The sequence below is a fragment of the Lygodium microphyllum genome, chromosome 3, assembly GCF_053477565.2.
Source record: "Lygodium microphyllum isolate KBCC chromosome 3, Lygodium_microphyllum_v1.1.10, whole genome shotgun sequence".
Lineage (NCBI taxonomy): Eukaryota > Viridiplantae > Streptophyta > Polypodiopsida > Schizaeales > Lygodiaceae > Lygodium > Lygodium microphyllum.
Genome location: NC_141137.1, coordinates 150,331,770 through 150,349,704, shown reverse-complemented (window position 1 = coordinate 150,349,704; position 17,935 = coordinate 150,331,770). Strand labels below are relative to the sequence as shown.

General features: G+C 39.4%; 1 protein-coding gene across 1 annotated transcript in view; it reads right to left on the bottom strand.

The window, feature by feature from the left end:
- Window positions 1-4,054: 4,054 nt before the first annotated feature.
- The window catches only part of LOC148039036 (uncharacterized), a 62,736-nt gene continuing 48,855 nt past the window's right edge, over window positions 4,055-17,935 (bottom strand). Inside the window, exon 4 of the mRNA XM_087675310.1 lies at window positions 4,055-4,212. Within this exon, the coding sequence (XP_087531436.1) occupies window positions 4,055-4,212 (158 nt within the window). The remainder of the gene's footprint in view (window positions 4,213-17,935) is intronic.

Sequence of the window (17,935 nt, the reverse complement as noted above, 5' to 3'; positions counted from 1 at the left end):
TCACTATCTGTGGTTGGTATCAGCGATGCTGATAACGATGCTCATAGCGACTGTTCTATGGCATTGCTAATACCAACGTTTTTTACGACGACGGGGAAATTTTTATTTATGAACATTTTCATCGCTTTGAACATCAGTATAAGGCCTGTATCTTGTAGTGACTATTTAGTGGAGAACCCCCCATCACTTGGTAGTTTTTTAGTAATTTTGATATTATTTTGTGCTTTTTATTTTTTAATATCAAATATTGTTTGGTACTCCCATCCCTTGGCAAAGAACCCCCCCCATTACTTAAGAGAGGACTCCCATCACTTGGTACTTTTTTGATATTTTTGGTGTTGTTTGATACTTTTTGATATTTTTGAATATCTAATATTATTTGGAGCTCCCTATCCCTTGGTGGAGGATCCCCCATCCCTTGGGTAGAGGACCCTCCATCACTTGGTAGTGACCCTCATGGGAACATTTTTGGAGGGACCCCCATCTCTTTGCAGAGGAATCCCCATCACTTGATACTTTCTAGTACTTTTGATATTGTTTGAGAGTGGATTCTTAGAGTGCACTTTAAAGTGGAAAAAAGCTCGGGAGGCCATTAAGGACCAACTTTTCATGTAAAATGAAACGGTTGTGGATCAATGAGCTGGAGTTTTCCAAGATGGAGTTTGATGCCAGGATCCCAATGCAAGTCTCACTTTCTCGATCGGAGTTTGTTTGACCCCCCATTTAATACCTGCAAGGTTTTGCATTATAAAGCAGCCATGTGATCCGAAAGTCGAAAAGTGCATGACGGTGGCTAGGTTATAGAGTTCGACATCACAAAGCCAATTGTCCAATCGGATCTCAAATTGGAGTTCGTTTAGGCCTCCATTTGTGAAAAAACCACTTAGGCCAAAGTGTGAATACAAAAATTTGAACTAGTTTTTTAAAACAAAAACTTAAGCTTAATTAAGCTTTAGGGAATGAAAAGACACAATTTTTGAAATGGGGGGGGGGGGGAGGGGGGTTTTCGACGCCCCCAAAATCATTAAAAAATATCAATTTCCTGATGTTGATGATGGAAGAAATGCTTCAGGCCTTGAGATGCTCAATTTCTTTGCCCTCCATCACGACAAATTGATTAAAAAAAGATGCATTAATGGAAGAGATATGATTTTAGTATTTCTCTCTCCTCTCTCCTCTTGTGGTTTGTTCTCATGGATTAGTATATGAGAGAAGGGAATGGACTGAGATGAAAGAATTTGATCGTGCGATGATGCAAGAGCATAAAGAAGTATAGATTGGGGTTGGACGAAACCATCAACGGCTGTTGGGACGCGTCAGCGAGCCTCCAATTGTGAGATTTTATTATTTTATAATAAATTTTAATTAAAAATGGTTTTAAAATTTGTCTTTGATTGCCAATGCTTTGATTTATGAGTCATATTCAAGAAATCAAGAAAAATCAGTCATATAATAATTCTATGCTAAACACATAAAACCTGCAACTATGTGGTTTTTAGGAAAATATGTGATCTTTGGGGTTTTGTCGGTGCATATAGTATTCTTATGGGTTCAAATATGATAGGAAAATTATTCTTAGTAAGATCAATCATTCTAAATTAGTAAATTAGAAAATATTCATATTTATTTATAAATAAATAGAAAAAAATTAAAAAATATAAAAAATAGATTTCTCACATCTCAAAAATAAGAAAAAATAAGATTTGTGTTTGTGGATGTATAGTAAAGCTGAACCATGAGGTTTAGCCTTAGTTCAACCCTCTCTTTATGTTAAAGTGGATTTTTATTGCTTTCGTGAAAAAAAAACATGGAAAATCTACATTAAACCTACCAACGTGCATACAAAATCCTAAGGTGGTAGGGAGAAGGTGATTGTTAAGTGGTTAAAGTATGCCAAATTCTGATTTTTTCTAATGCATGACATATAGGATACGTGTGTGTTAAAATTTAAGGGGTCTAGTAGTACGAGAAAGCTCAATACTAGCCTTAAGCAACGAAACACTCTCGATTTAGAAGAAAAGCATAAAAAGAACTATCTTCGCACTTTCACAATGCTAGTTATTAATGAATAATTTTTTTTTAGCATGGTAATTATACACAATTGCATTGCACGCACGATATGATATCATATCCTTGATGAATGACAATTGTTTTGTGAAGGATGACCTACATAGAGAGCATGAGGTACCTTAAGCCATGGGGCTAGATATTCCATTCCACTACAAGATACAGGCCTCATAGTGACATTCCAAGTGATGAAAATATTCATTAAAAAATTTACCCTCGTCATAGCAAAAAAATGTCAGTATTAGTGACGCCATAGAACAATCACTATATTCGTTGCTATCAGCGTCGCATATGTGACGCTGATAGAGACGCAAATAGTGACGATTTGTGACGTTAATTGCGATACTAATAGCGATGCATGCAGTAAATTTATGATGCTAATAGCAACGATTACAAGGAAAAAAAATTATTTGTGGCAAAGCACCAAGCTGCCTTGCCATAAATAGCACTATGAGCTTTATTTGGGCCATACAAAAGAGTTACAGTAAAGTGTACAATGCTCGTCTCCATGAAGGCAAAGTTTACTTGAATCCATAAGACTGATACATAAAATCAATACAAGATTGCATAATGAAAGCGACGATAAAATCATGGCAATATACAAAGATGATAATAAGATATTTCATAAAAAATGCCTACATGAATCACATGACAAAAAAAAAAGAGGATGTGCGCTCCACGGATCCAAGGGCGAGCTATAGATCCTCACCATCGGAAACCTCGTCCCACCGCAAAGGAGCATTGAACGGACTCTATAAAAAAAGAAATAACTACACATCAGTCCACCATACAATAATGCATTTTAATTAAAATTAGTAACCACGGACAAGAAAGATGAGTGACTTATTGGGCTCTGCATAATGAGTCTCTAGGCTGGTGGGATCGCGGTTTGTAATGGAGTACTGCAAAGAAAACCTCATTGGTGGCTCTTCGTTGAATGACTACTCCAAAGTGTTCATATTTCTTTGAAAATAAGGCTTCAGTCGCCATCCAAAATACGACTATTGGAAAGACGATGGTTAGTACAAGGGATATTGCAAAAAAAAAAAGCAAGCAGAACAAAAGAAACACTTACAAAGTCCTCCAGATAAGTCCTATGGCCGCCACTCCCAAGATGATGGACCATTCCTGCCTCCAATCATGCCTCCAGTCGTGCCCTTGCCACCTTGCACTGCTGTCTCCAACATCGTGGAGAATCTGTAGCCTCCTCCTTGAGTCAGTGCCAATCATCTACATCTAGCCACTCGGGATTTGAGGACCTACTCTTAAGTGCCTTGCGTGCGTCCGATCGTCCTCTGTGTGACATGTACGTACGTATACACCCTATCATCCAGCTTGTGGAAAACCTATCTACTGCATTGGATACCAGAAACTCCTCATGCTAGGATGGTACTATGTTTTTCTTTCTCCCCTCCGGTATGCTCTTCCAATGATCCAAGACATTGTGTCAAAAAACTTGTTGGCACAACTCTTTCATACGAGCCATCACCCTCCTCCCCTCATCATTCATGATGATGGTTCCTATCTTATCATCTACAAGGTATCAATACCCCTCTAGGGTATGCCTAAGATGTGTCCTTTCCCACCTGCAACCACGCTCCTCGGCATATTCAACAGACCCCTATACATTTGGTATACCTATGAGGGTAGTATCTCTCGGAGTAGTACCCATAAGGGTGCCACTTGTGACGGCCGAGAAAAAGCTAGAGTGACTAGAGGAGACATTCACGTAGGTGTGACAAATCCCATAGGTGATGCAACTCTAGCAGAACGATAAGACGGAGACACTGCGTTGGTGCCTCTACAATAACCACCTAAGCCATGCTTTCTCGAATATGCACGAGATCGAGGAGTAGCTCCTGTATTCCAAGCTGCTTACATCCATGTCTCCACAGCATCCCCCAGAACCACTCCCTCTGTCCCACCCAAGTCTGGAGCGTTGACCTCATCTACTGGAAACTGAAGCATTATAGTCACCAAAGTAGATCTAACAAAATGGCATGATGGTGTCCAAGAGAGCTCCTGGTCTTCCATATCTCTGAATCGAGCCATCTGATCCCAAGACATACATATGAAGATCTCCTATAGCTCCTCGTCGCTCATCCCTCGACTCATCATGCGGATCCAAATATCCACAAAGATCACCTGCACAAACAAAAATTGATGTTAGCATAGTCAATATAAATCAAGCAAAGCATGGTAATATAAATCTTCAAAAAATGATCTTACTTAAAACTTATATCTTATGTACCCTTATAAGCAATTCATCAACAAATTGAGTAGGTGGATGCTCCAAGTATGAAGTACCCTATGGTCTAATGTGAATCTCATGACACAACTTTCCGTGCACTGGAAGGTCGATAGATAGGTCACCATAAAAGCATGAGTCAACCTCATTCTCAAAGAATTCTTGGACTCTTGTATTTCCATCATTGTTACCTAATTTTGGCTCCTCTACATGCTCCAAGCTTTTGGTGGCCTCCACTCCTTGCAATATCAACCTCTCTATTTGCATATTGTCCTCATCTATGCTGGGAACATTGCTTTGATCATATACTCTTGCACTTTAAGGAGCTAAAGGTACAATATACCACCATCAAAGTTGTTAAGAATTTGGATAGAAAATTACTTGTTCAAAATCACGTATAAGAGAGATTTAACTTTTGTGACATGTACCATGTCGCAATAAAATTTAAAAAAATATGAGTTTCATAGGCTTGTTCACAATGGGCCAGTAATACAACGTGTCATGTAAATCCGTCCATCTTTTTTCACAATTTATTTTAAGAAATCCAGATGAACCTCGTCGAACTATTGCCCCAGCTCCTTCAAGTACCACTTTGAACCATTGCACATCAAATAGGATCATGGAGTAGCTATAGTAATCCACTGTGATAATACTTTGCAAGTTCCCAAAATACTCCATCTCATCTATAACCGTGTTTGGATCCATTGTTCATTGTCGGCTCTCTTGCTCGAACTTTGCCATGATACCACAATTTGTTATGGAGCGCATTTTTTCAATACGCTCCACACGGAAATGCCGTTCGCGTGACCACACCGCATTGTATATTTTGTATTGTACATTGAAAGAGTCAATTAGTTGTCGCATATAGAATCTAAATATGATAAACCCTAAACATGTCGTTACCTTTGGACTATATCCCCTCGAGAATTCCCACTCCTCAGTTGAGACCTCCTCCCCTTTGCGAGACGCTACAGTCAATGCTCCATGCAACCATTGTGTTGACATAAACCACGACATCTCATCCATGCCCTTGAGATATCTAATCAATCAATGGAACATACTACGTTGAAATTCAGATCGCGCTTCTTCTCAACCTTTCATGGCTTGCTTGTACCTAGCACTCCATGTCTCCATGGAGGCATGGTGCAACATACAAAAATGACCATAGCATACTGTTGTCTAAATCTACCGTTGGTAGCCATTGTGAAATATGCACTAATGCCTCGAACACCAACCAACCTTCAACCATGCTACCTTTTGGCTGAGCTCGTTGTCGCACAAAGCCTTTGAGGGTTTTCATGAAGTGCTTCAAGAAGAACATCTATCGCATATGAACAGGTCCACCAATCTCCACTTCATCTACAAGATGCACAAGAAGGTGGATTTGTATCGTGAGCATGCTACTAGGCAGGTATTTCTCAAAGTGATAGACTGTCTCCACTGCTCCCCCCTTGCGGATTCAATAGAGGACATCTTAATCTCCTTTTGTGAGATCCATTTCACTAAGGTTGACAACCTGTAAATTGCCCCATGGAGTAAGGCATCATGCGATCGCGATCAGTAGTACAAATTGCTACAAATGAGGAAGTATTATGGAAAACAACTACACTCCAAATAGCAAAATATGCAGGCCACTTACAATCCATTTGTAGTACAAACCTAACATATATTATGCCAATTCATTCATAGTACAAACCTTATGTAACCAAACATGTTCCAACACCTCTATCCAATGAATACAAACTTGAACGAGCTATGATAGATATTACCAACTAGAATGAAAGCCTACTTACCTGAGCACTCCCTGAATCCCAGAAAGTCATGCATGGTCCACATAAGAATGGCTCGAATATTGGCGGATCATCGACCATTGTGCTTGCTCATATCTTCCACCATGACCCCCTCCTCCCACAAAATCTTAAGCTCGTCAACTAATGGACGAAGATACACATCCATGTTCTTGACTTTATAGCGGTTAGGAACGAGCAAGATAAGGATGAGGTATCCTTTCTTCCTAGTAAGCGATGCAGGAATATTGTAGTTAACAAGGACTATAGGCCACACACTGTAAGAAGTTGAGCGCAGACCAAATGGGTTCACGCCATCCATAGCAAGACCAAGCCAAAGATTCCTTGGCTCTCAAGTAAAGCCTAGAAAGATAGAGTCAATGTGGCTCCATACACGTGAATCCGCAGATATTTTTTAGACTCCACCTATGGATCTATTCTGTGCATGCCACATTGTCAAGCTTGCCATGCTGGATGTATGAAACATGTGATGTATACGGGGGATAAGCGACAAGTGTCAAAGGACTTTTTGAGAGATGGTTTGCCCTTGCGAGTCCTGTCGATACTTGTGAGCACCACACTTTGGACATGTCTCCATAGTCTTGTATTCTCCTCGAAACAGTACGCAATCGTTGATACATGCATGGAGACTATTGTAGTCCATGCCAAGCTTTTGTAAAACATGTCACATAGCATCATGAGACTCAGGCATGGTATTTACAAGTGGTAATATATGATACTTTAGTAACTTGAAAAAAAATTATAAAACACCTTAAAAAAGCACAAATTTTTTAAATGATAGTACAGAAAAGAAATCAACAAAGCGTCCGTAGAAGGTACCTGAACAACTCGATCACACTTACATCTCTCCACCCGTATTTTGCTTGCATACTTAGAAGTGCAAGCAATGTCTTCAGGTGAGATACTCTACACCCATCATATAATGGTATGGATGCTTCCTCTCTAAGTGGATCAGATGTCTCGACATCCATGGGCATCAATGCATCGATCGTCTCCTCCATCTCAGACTCCAAGATTTTAGAAAATTCTGGAAGGCTACTTGTCTCCTCAGGTATTGATGGTATAGATTGGGTAGTACCTTCCAAGTGGTGGATTGGCTTAGGCACTCCATCTATCGCACGCCCACAAACTCTTCTAACTAGCCACAAAGGGTGCACTCCTCCTCGAGATGAGAGGTCACCTCCTTGTAATAAATTTTACAGCTATATCCAATGTTTTGTATATAATATTTAATTGGTGTGCAAATATAATGCATGATTGATATACATTATCGTTTGCTCAAAATCTGAGATTGCTTGATCGATGATCTCTGATTGGAACTCGTTGAACGTCATACATGTTCCATAGAAAATTGACGTTTTCGTCTAATTGCCGTCTACGTTACAATAAACAACTTGTTTTTGTTATCTTTTATTTTTTCTTTCTTAAATTGTTTGAGAAGGGATTTTTTCTCTTGTAACTCAACAAAATTAACATATATAAAGTCTCCACCTGCCTACAGATGGGCCTATAGTATGTAAAGTTTAATATGCTATGCATAGGGACGAGGGAGTAGCTACCCTACGTCGGAGTGTTTCCCGTCCCACCGTGGTATTGCACTGGACCACTACTACTACTAGTACTCACCTTCTCGAACACACCAAAGATGCACCTTTAACAAAACCTCTCTCTCTCTCTCTCTCTCTACCACCACCACCACCACTACTACTACTACTTGCCTTCCTGAAGCATCGAACATACCCAAGGAGCACCTTTAACAAAACATCTCTCTCTCTCTCTCTCTCTCTCTCTCTCTCTCTCTTCTACTACAACAACAAAAAAACAAAAAAAGAAGAAATTAAAGTACTACTACTACTACCACCACCACCACCACAACAACAACAAAAAACAAGAAAAGAAGAAATTAAAGAATTGCTACTACAAAAAAAAACAAGAAAAGAAGAAATTAAAGAACTACCACTACCACCACCACCACAACAAAAAAATAATAATAATAAAGAACTGCTACTACTACAAAAAAAAAACAAGAAAAGAAAAAATTAAAGAACTACCACTACCACTACCACTACTACAAATAAGAAAAGAAGAAATTAAAGAACTACTGCTACCACCACCACTACTACTACTACCACTACAAATAAGAAAAGAAGAAATTAAAGAACTACTACTACTACTACAAACAAGAAAAGAAGAAATTAAAGAACAAGATTTTACCCTCCCTTTGTTTTTTATCCATTCATTCTCCTCTCTCCCTCCCTCTCTCTCTCTCTTTCTCTTTTACTACTACTACTGCTGCTGCTGCTGCTGCTACTACCACAAACAAAAAAAGAAGAAATTAAAGAACAAGATCTTACCCTCTCTTTGTTTTTTATCCATTCATTCTCCTCTCCCTCCCCCTCTCTCTCTTTCTCTTTTTTTAATTATGTTTCATGTTTATTCCCTCTCTATCTCTCGTTCATTCTTTCTTTTTCTCTCTTCCTCTCCTTCTCTCATTTCATCTTAGGACACATCATTTTTAACAAAAGCAAGCAAAAGAAAAGGAGAAAAATAAAAAACAAACCAAGAGCGAGAAATACACTCACTGCAAAGGTTCGAGGATGGATTCGGCTGCTCCTCTTCGCGACGGGGACTCCTCTTCGCCCTTCGTATACTTTCTTCTCGTCTTCGCAAACGGTGGCAATGGCAGTGAGAAGCTCTCCATCTCCCTCTTTCTCTCTTTCTCTCCCTCTCCCTCTCAATTGCACGATGCAGTTTGCTCCCTCTTTCACTCTTACCCGCAAAATGCCGTGCTCGGGTTTTGGCCTACTTTGTTTTCGTCTGAGTACCGTTACTATTTGCGTCGCAAATGCAACGCAAATAGTGATGCTACTAATATGCGTCCAAAATGGCTATTGCTATTCTCCTATATCCTTGTAGTGTTCCTTGGGAGTTGTTTAGTAAGGATTATCTATTATCTCTTGGATCGATCAATCAAAAGAGTAGACTATGTTTCGAATGTGCTCTATGTTCATCGCGCATATCTTGGGGCAAATCCCAGAGGTTTACGAGAACCGTAGTGGAGCTGTGGTAATCAATCGAGGGGCTCTCTCTTTATGTGTGTTTATGTGGTGAATAATACCATTATGTTTAGGGACTTGCTCTGAGAAGTATGGGGAGACAATGATCCGCTGGACTAAGAACTATAGAAACACAAAGTTCTTCAACTCTCTTGACCCTGAGGCTATGTGGGGTAGTTTGAGGTGTGTGGTAGAGGCCCGGCTAGTACCATAGAGCCACTATCATGCCTATTTTAGGTCCCAAAAGGTGGTATGTTTTGAGGGAGCCACTAATAAGTAGTGGATTTTGAATTTTGGTCAATAGGAAGGACAAGTTTAGTAGTATATACCAAAAGACAGTGAGATAGATTCAAAGGACCATCAAGTCGAGCTTTAGAAGCAAGAAAGGGCTGAATGAGCTAGACGACATACTCAAATTATTAGAATATATTCTTCGCAAAGGAGTGGTTCGATATCCCTACAAGGGAGGGGTTTTAGCAACCCTAGCCCTACGTATAGTCCGTTATAGGAGGAGGAAGTTCCAGTACTTCTCCTCTTCTAGTTCATCAGCCCACTTTGAATGGAGTAATAGTTTCCATCATTCAAACACCTTTAGTGAATCGGGTTATTACAATGGCGTAACCCATTGTAATCCCAACAGGAATATCAGACTCACCAGTTGCCTTAGGATTTCCACTACCCAATTTTCATGGGTTAGTAGAGGAAGACGCGGAACTTTGTATCAACGAATTCCAAAAGTTAATATTTAACTCTCGAATCCAAGATGTGAAGGATACTTGATGATGTTCTTTAATATGACTCTGAAAGGACAAGCTCTGCAGTATGGTATCATAGCCTAGAGGCTGGAACCATAATTATGATTAATTTATTGTTGGTGGCCTTTCGAAAGAGAGTTTGCCACTAAAAGGGGAGGTCAGTATTGGCTATGTGTTCTTAATGTAACATGTAAAGAACCTCATGAGAATGTTCGTGGCTATGCCAAGAAACTAAAGGAAGTATTTCGTAAGTTACAAACCCATATTTCTATTTAGCTGCTGCTGAGTTGGAATACTTTTTGAATGGGCTGGACTTAAACATTCAAGTACAGTTCAGTAGTGTTGCTCTTGCTGACATTGATATAGCTATAACACGAGCAGAGGAGGTAGAGTTGCGATTACAAGCGGCCTATACCTCTAGGGCAAACTAGAATTCGAGTTTAGGTGTTGAAAATACTTTGGCATTGACAAATGGAGGAGAAGGGATGCCCATGAGTACTCCTAGTGGGAGATAAAGCATGATCCAAAATCTACCCATGTTGCCAACTCCTTCCAATGTGACTAATGGGCTCCAATGCCTTGGCTAAGAGAATTAAGAACAACATTACCATATTTAAGCAATGCCTCCAGAAGCTACACCGAATCACTGGGATTTGCAGTATCTTTTCAAAGAGGTGGAAGCTCCACAATTACTTTTGCCTTACATTTTGGCATTATCCTTTTCTTTTGGTAGCTAATGTACTTCATTGGCCTAGTGTTGTATTTATTTTGGTGCCTCTTAAATATTTTGGGTCATTTTAGAACACTTTAGTACTTTTGTTACATTTTCATCCAAACAGTTTTGCGCATTTTGAAACATTTTGGTATATTAGGCTTGGTATTGACCCTCATATACATTGAATGTTGTATGGATCACCACCAAGTGAGGGAGGCCCATCACTATGGTAGAGGGTACCCACATCACTTGGTGGTAACCCCCATATGCACGAATGCCCTACGGGTCACTACCAAGAGAGGGGGGCCCCTCGCTAGAATGGAGGGCCCTTGCATCACTTGTAGTAACTCTCATATACATCAATCATTCTATGGGTCACCACCAAGCGAGGGAGTCTCTCACTATGGCAGATGGCCCCCCTTCACTTGGTGGTGACCCTCATGTGAACTTTTTCGAAGGTCTGTCCATTGGTACTTTTTCAGTACTTTTGGTACTCTTTAGTGGAACCCCCCATCACTTGGCACTTTTTTAGTACTTTTGATATTGTTTGGTACTTTTTATTTTTGAATATCAAATATTATTTGGTACTCCCATCACTTGGTACTTTTTGGATATTTTTGGTGTTGTTTGATACTTTTTGATATTTTTGAATATCAAATATTATTTGGTGCTCCCTATCGCTTGGTGGAGGACCCCCCATCCCTTGGGCAGAGGACCCTCCATCACTTGGTAGTGACCCTCATGCAAACATTTTCGGAGGGACCCCCATCTCTTTGGAGAGGACCCCCCCTTGCATGTTACTTTCTAATACTTTTGATAGTATTTGAGAGCGGATTCTTAGAGCCCATTTTAAAGCCAAAAAGAGCTGGGGAGGCCCTAAAGGATCAACTTTTCATGCAAAATGAAATGGTTGTGGATCGATGAGCTGGAGTTTTCCTAGGTGGAGTTCGATCTAGGAACCCAACGCAAGTCTTGGTTCGTCGATCAAAGTCCATTAGACCCCCATTTAATCCCCGCAAGGTTTCACATTATAAAGCAACCATGTGATCCCAAATCTGGAAAGTGCATGACGGTAGTCTGATTTATAGAGTTTAACATCGCAAAGCCAGTCGTCTAGTCAGATCTTGAATCGGAGTTCTTTCGGCCTCTGTTTGCGAAAAAAACCACTTAGGCCAAAGCGTGAATACAAAAATTTGAACTAGTTTTTTCAAACAAAATCTTAAGCGTAACTAAGCTTTAGGGAATGAAAAGACACAATTTTTGAAATGTGGGGGGAGGGGGGACACCGTTCTTTTTTGCGCCCCCAAAATCATTTAAAAATGTTAATTTTCTGTTGTTAATGATGGAAGGAATGCTCCAGGCCTTGAGATGCTCAATCTTTTTACCCTCCATCATGACAAATTGATCAAAAAATGATGCATTACTGGAAGAGATCTGATTTTACTCTTTCTCTCTCATGTCTCTCCTCTCTCCTCTTGTGGTTTGTTCTCATGGATTAGTGTATGAGAGAATGGGGTGGGCTGAGATGAAAGAATTTGATCGTGTGATGACGCAAGAGCATAAAGAAGCATAGATCGGGGTTGGGTGGATCATCAATGGTTGTTGGAAAGTGTCAGCGAGTCTCCAATTGTGAAATACGTACATCATAATATGCAGTTTTATGAGCAAAAGGTAAATTTCATTGTTTTATAATGAATTTTGGTTGAAATTTGTTAAAAACAATTTTCTTTGATTACCAATGCTCTGATTTATCAGTAATATTGTTACAGGTTGTGATCTGGACAAGGATCATAGGGCTTTGATAGGCCTTGAAAAGAGCCACATTTCCATACAAAAATATTTGAAAATGATCAACCATAGCTCCTACAATCAGCAAAAAACCAGGCCCTTGTCATGAAACCCTAAAAATCCACCATAGCCAATTTTCCACTCAAGCTCAAAAATCTCATTATTTTCTCTCTCTTGCCACCTGGAGCAACACACTGTCACTCTGGTCTATTTTCCCAGCATCAAATCAAGGAGGGGAGAACTTGGAAAGATTAAAGAATGATCGAAGACCCCGAACAAAGAAGATTCAAGCTCAACATCAACACAGACATAGTCTCCACATAGTGTGTTTTCACACTATCATTACTTGTGTCTCTTGACACATTGTAATCTGCTCTTCCACTGATAAATCTCAAATTTCTGAATTTGATTTGCTACTGTTTCCGTAAGTCTAACATGGGCAAAGACTCTCCAACTACTCGTTTCAAAGGAATCGGGTTTCACACCTGGCAGACCTGCATCAAACTCATCCTGATGAAGAAGGGGCTCTGGGCCATTACCACTGGAAAAGAAAAGAAGCCTCATGATGCGGATCTTGCTATAACTTGGCAAAAGAATGATGATAAGGCCCAGGCCATTACTGGAGCTAAACGATAGCTATATCCACCATGTGGATAACTGTGAGACCTCACAGGATACATGGAAGAGACTTGACACCTTGTTCGGTGCACAGTCTAAATCATCAAAGTATGGTCTCCTGATTGAGTTTTTCAGGCTTGAAATGAAGTCCAGTACATCACTTGCCACACATCTAAATTACATGGAAGTACTTCTAACCCAACTTACAAGAATCAACATTAAATGGAAGAAGATGTTTGCATTGGTGTTCTACTTAAGAGTTTGCCTCCTGAATATAATAATGTATCAACAACCTTAATCAACATGCCAAATCCTGAACTTGTTGATATCCAATCATCACTGTTAAAAGATGAAAAGAAGCTAAAAACTAACGAAGAACCAAGTACCTCTAGAGATGAGCATGCATTATATGTTGGCAACAGGTACAAAGGCAAGAAGGATCAGCTCTTTTGTGACTTGTGCAAAAGAACCGGACACACCGAGAAGTTCTGCCACGCAAGGAAGAGGTCCCAAAAGGCCTATCTAGTTGCAGTCCAAGAAGCCCTTTAGAACAACATATCCTCATCAAAAACCAACATAAACCCTTCAAACATACTCAAAACATTCCAAAAACTTCAAAAAATCTTCAAATTCAAATAATCAATCACCAAAATCAACCATTCAGCAACAAAAACAACAAAAAAATCAACCCAAAAAACAAATCATTTCCACACTCAACATATCCCCACACTTAGAAAGGAAGTGTCCTCATGACCTCAGAAAGAAAAGTGAAATAAAACCTCTTAAAAATCCTTCTTAGGTCGTGGATACACCTCCCAAAAGGTGTGCCATATGCAAAGAGGCACCAGAGACATCATAGTGTCCTGTGAGATCTGGCTTCTATCACTGTTCTTCTGTAACCTTCTGTAAATCTTCATCAACCACTTCTTCATTTCAATTAGCTTGAATAGAGCTTCATTCATCCTTTTCTAAAACAAGAATAGTTCCCAAAACATCCATACATCCAACAAAACACTCAACAAAAACAAATTGAATAGACCATAGAACAACAGGACAACAGAAGAACAAAACTATATAACCTTATATAAGATCAACAAAACTGTAAAAACCACAAAAACCAAACCAATCTTTCATAAACCTTTTAACAAAACCTCAACCATCTCTCAAAACATCCATTCAACCATCTCAACTACCAAAACAAAAACACAACAGAACAAAACAAAAGAAAATTAGACCTTATAGAACCAAACAAAGAGAATCACATAACCCTTTAGAACAAAATATCCTCATCAAAAACCAACATAAACCCTTCAAACATACTCAAACCATTCCAAACACTTCAAAACGTCTTTAAATTCAAACAATCAATCATCAACCATTCAACAACAAAAACAACAAAAAAACAAAAAAAAAAAACATTTCCACACTCAACATATACCCACACTTAGAAAGGAAGCATCCTCGCGACCTTAGAAAGAAAAGGAGAATAAAAGCTCTAATATTTGCTAAAAAGAATCTGCAATCCATCACAAGTCACCAACTACTATCACATCCCCAACATATTAGCTTCATGGAACCTGTATCTAAAACACATATGAAAGGAAAACCAATAATACCAAGAACCATTCCAACATCACAAAACCAAAATAACTCAAATTATTAAAGGATATAAAAGCTTGGCATCTAAGTCTTCAGCTGCAACCATGTTATAACTAACATCATCAATCTTCACATCTTCATCTTCATTAGCTCCACATGATCAAAAACAAAAAAACACATCACCCAACACAAAAAATACCCATATACAAATATAGTCTGAATGGCATGGATCCTTAAAAATTGGAGAGAAAAAAGGAATTTCCATTAAGAAAAATATGATACAATCATAAAAAGATCCACTGCTAAGTAGGATGAAGGTATCTCTTCTTAAATTGCATACTAAGCTTGAGGTGCTCCAAAGCTTTACTCTCATCAACAAAATGCTGAGGCACATTTTGGAGGAATTGTAAACAACACATCTAATGAACCTGGTAGGGAAGGCTTGTGCAAAGTAGTACAGTACATCCATTTGAGCAACAGCCACATCCACATTTGGATTGATGGTCAATGAGGGGATACTCTTCCGAGCATTCAGATTTGACTGTTGATGCATGAAAGAAAGATACCAACAAAAATGAGCTGCAAGACGAAGAGTGGTATCCTTGGAAGTAACATGCACTTTGGAAAAATAAAGATAAGAGTTCAAACATGCTGCAGACGTATCCCAAGACCCTGGAATAAGAGGCCAATTAAATATCGGTCCTGTCATAGAATCATGCAGCGTCCATTATCTTCAACGGAGAATGTCATGATCATAACTAGGAGTATCTAGCACTGACTGAGGAGGAAGGTTAATATAATCGGAGGGAGAGGGTAATGGAATAAGGGGAGAACATTGTAAAGGGGGATAAGATAAATCATAGAATGAGGGTAAATGAAGTGATAAGGAAGGTGGAAAAGATGGAGAATTCAACAAAAAGGTTCAAAGGGAATCCGTTGAGAAAAAGAGAAGGAATAGGAAGAGCAATAGGTGGAGGTTCAAAAGGGGTAGGAGATAATGTGGGATCAGCAATAAAAGGACAAATAGTAAAAATAGGGATATGAGGAGATCCAAAAGGGGTAAAAGATAAAAGCGGAATGGTGTGACTAGAGAAAAGAAGGGAAACATAAAAAGGGAAACAATATGCCATAAAAGAATAAGAAAGGAGATCAGCAAGATCCAAAGGATAGAAAGAACAATGAAAATTAAGATCCTGGAAAAATGACTCAGTAAATAACAAATGATCAGCAATAAAGCTCAATAGTTGGGTTTGTAATGGCTGGATATTGGATTTATGAAATACACTCCTAAGATGAAGAGGTTCCAAAGCAGTAGCCTCCAAAGGTGAGTGCCAAGCATGCCCTCTATACCAAGATGCCTGCTCATGATAAGTCTTCAAACTTGTTGCTAGTAGAAGCTCAACTGAATGCACATACATGACAGCTTGTAAGATCACATCCCCCACATAAGCATTCAAGTCCTCCTCATCAGGGATTTGCAAATGGCTTGTAAGATACATGAAAGATAACAACTGGACCTCATGGGAAACCAGCTCATCCATGAATCTATCAAATACAGCTCTCAGTAAGTCTACAGACCACAGATTTGACCGCCCATTCTCTGAAGGTTCCAAATCCACATTGCTTAAAGAAATATACAAGGAAAATTATATTTGATCCAAAGGGATGGAGGAGGAGACACCAATTCAGTATAATTGATAAAATCTTGATGAATGTGATCCACACACTATTGAAGGCGGTCCACTTTAGTAGCAAACCCATCCCATAGTTTAGGTTTATATTGCAACTGATCAAGCTTCTCTTTGAAAGACAAAATAGAAGATACAGGAGCTCGAGGAGGAATAGAAAGAACAACCACCTTTTGATGAAGTTCTTCAATCTGTTTCTTTTGGGACTCTATAGTTTTCTGAGAGTGTTGCAACTGACCCTCACTAGTACCAAGTTTACTAGTCAAAGTGACCATTTTCTCAAGGGCAGAATTTTTCTCAAGCATCAGAGATGCATTCTCCTCCACCAATTTAGCAACCTTAGATTCCAGCTCTTGAATGGTTGTCTTCTATGAATCCATTAAGGCTATGGCAACAATCATTTGTTTATGGATGTCAGTGAGTGTAGCCCTTTCTAAAGATAGATCCTCCAGTGCCTTACTCAATTGACTGGTTAGGGAATCCACCTTGTCTTGCATGGAAGTGTAAACACTTGTGTACATTGTATGAAGACAAGAAGTGAGGGAGGTTTCCAGAGTAGACTAGACACATAGGGAAGCATGGGTCCACATAATATGGTTTGTAAAGATGAAGAGATTTGCAAATCTAGATGTCCTTCCCTTTGTGTTGCAAATAAATTGGTATAGGAGAGGAATGAAGGAAGGGCACTTCCAGAAATAGCAAGAGTATATGCTTGTACATGGGAATCTAGTACAAGAGAAATGGAAGGACCCTTTGTATAAAGGCATTTCTGTTGAAAAAAAACAACAGGGGACTCTTCATATTCTGAATTAGGTTGCATGGATGGAGGAGAAGGGACTGAATGTGGAGGCTACATCGGCAAAGGAGGAGGATCAAGCACTGGTACACCACCAGGAGGAGGTGCAAAAATGATTATGCGTTGTAAGAAAGTACCATAAGAGACATTACTGAGTTGACCCCTCTGTACTCACTGAAAATCTTGATCCATTTTGGATAGTAGAAAACCTGCCCAATTGAACTTAGCACCCTCTAGAATCTTCACAAAAGTTGTGAATAGTTCCTTGGATAGATACTTAGATGCAAGTTTGTGCCCGTCCTAGAGGAACTGACATAGCTGCTTCCATATACTGGAGAAGTGATATGGGCAATAGATACCCTTGAACTTTTAAAAAGCTAGTTGAGAAGCAAGGGGGTAGAAGTTTCCTTCTTCAAGAGCGTGACAATCTCTTCAGCAGTAAGTAGCTAGTTACTGTTGGGCACAAATGAAGTAGAAATGGGCAAGCACAGTGCTTCATTAATATTAGGTGTAGATATAAACAGAAGGTGCGCTTATAAACCAAACCAAACTAGTTTTTATAAAAAGCTAAGAAGGAGTAACTGATCTTCTCATCCAGAGGCAGCAATGTTAGGGCAACAAAGGCCTGCATGTCAAATGCAATCTGCCTCTAAAAGGAGGGAATAATCATGGACTGCGAGGGAAACATGTTGTACCACAATCGGAGGGGTAGATGGTGCGCAGATCGGACGTTGTATGCTCGCGTAGTGAATGCCGGAAGGTCCCCAAGAACAATGAACTCTACTTTTTGCACAAGT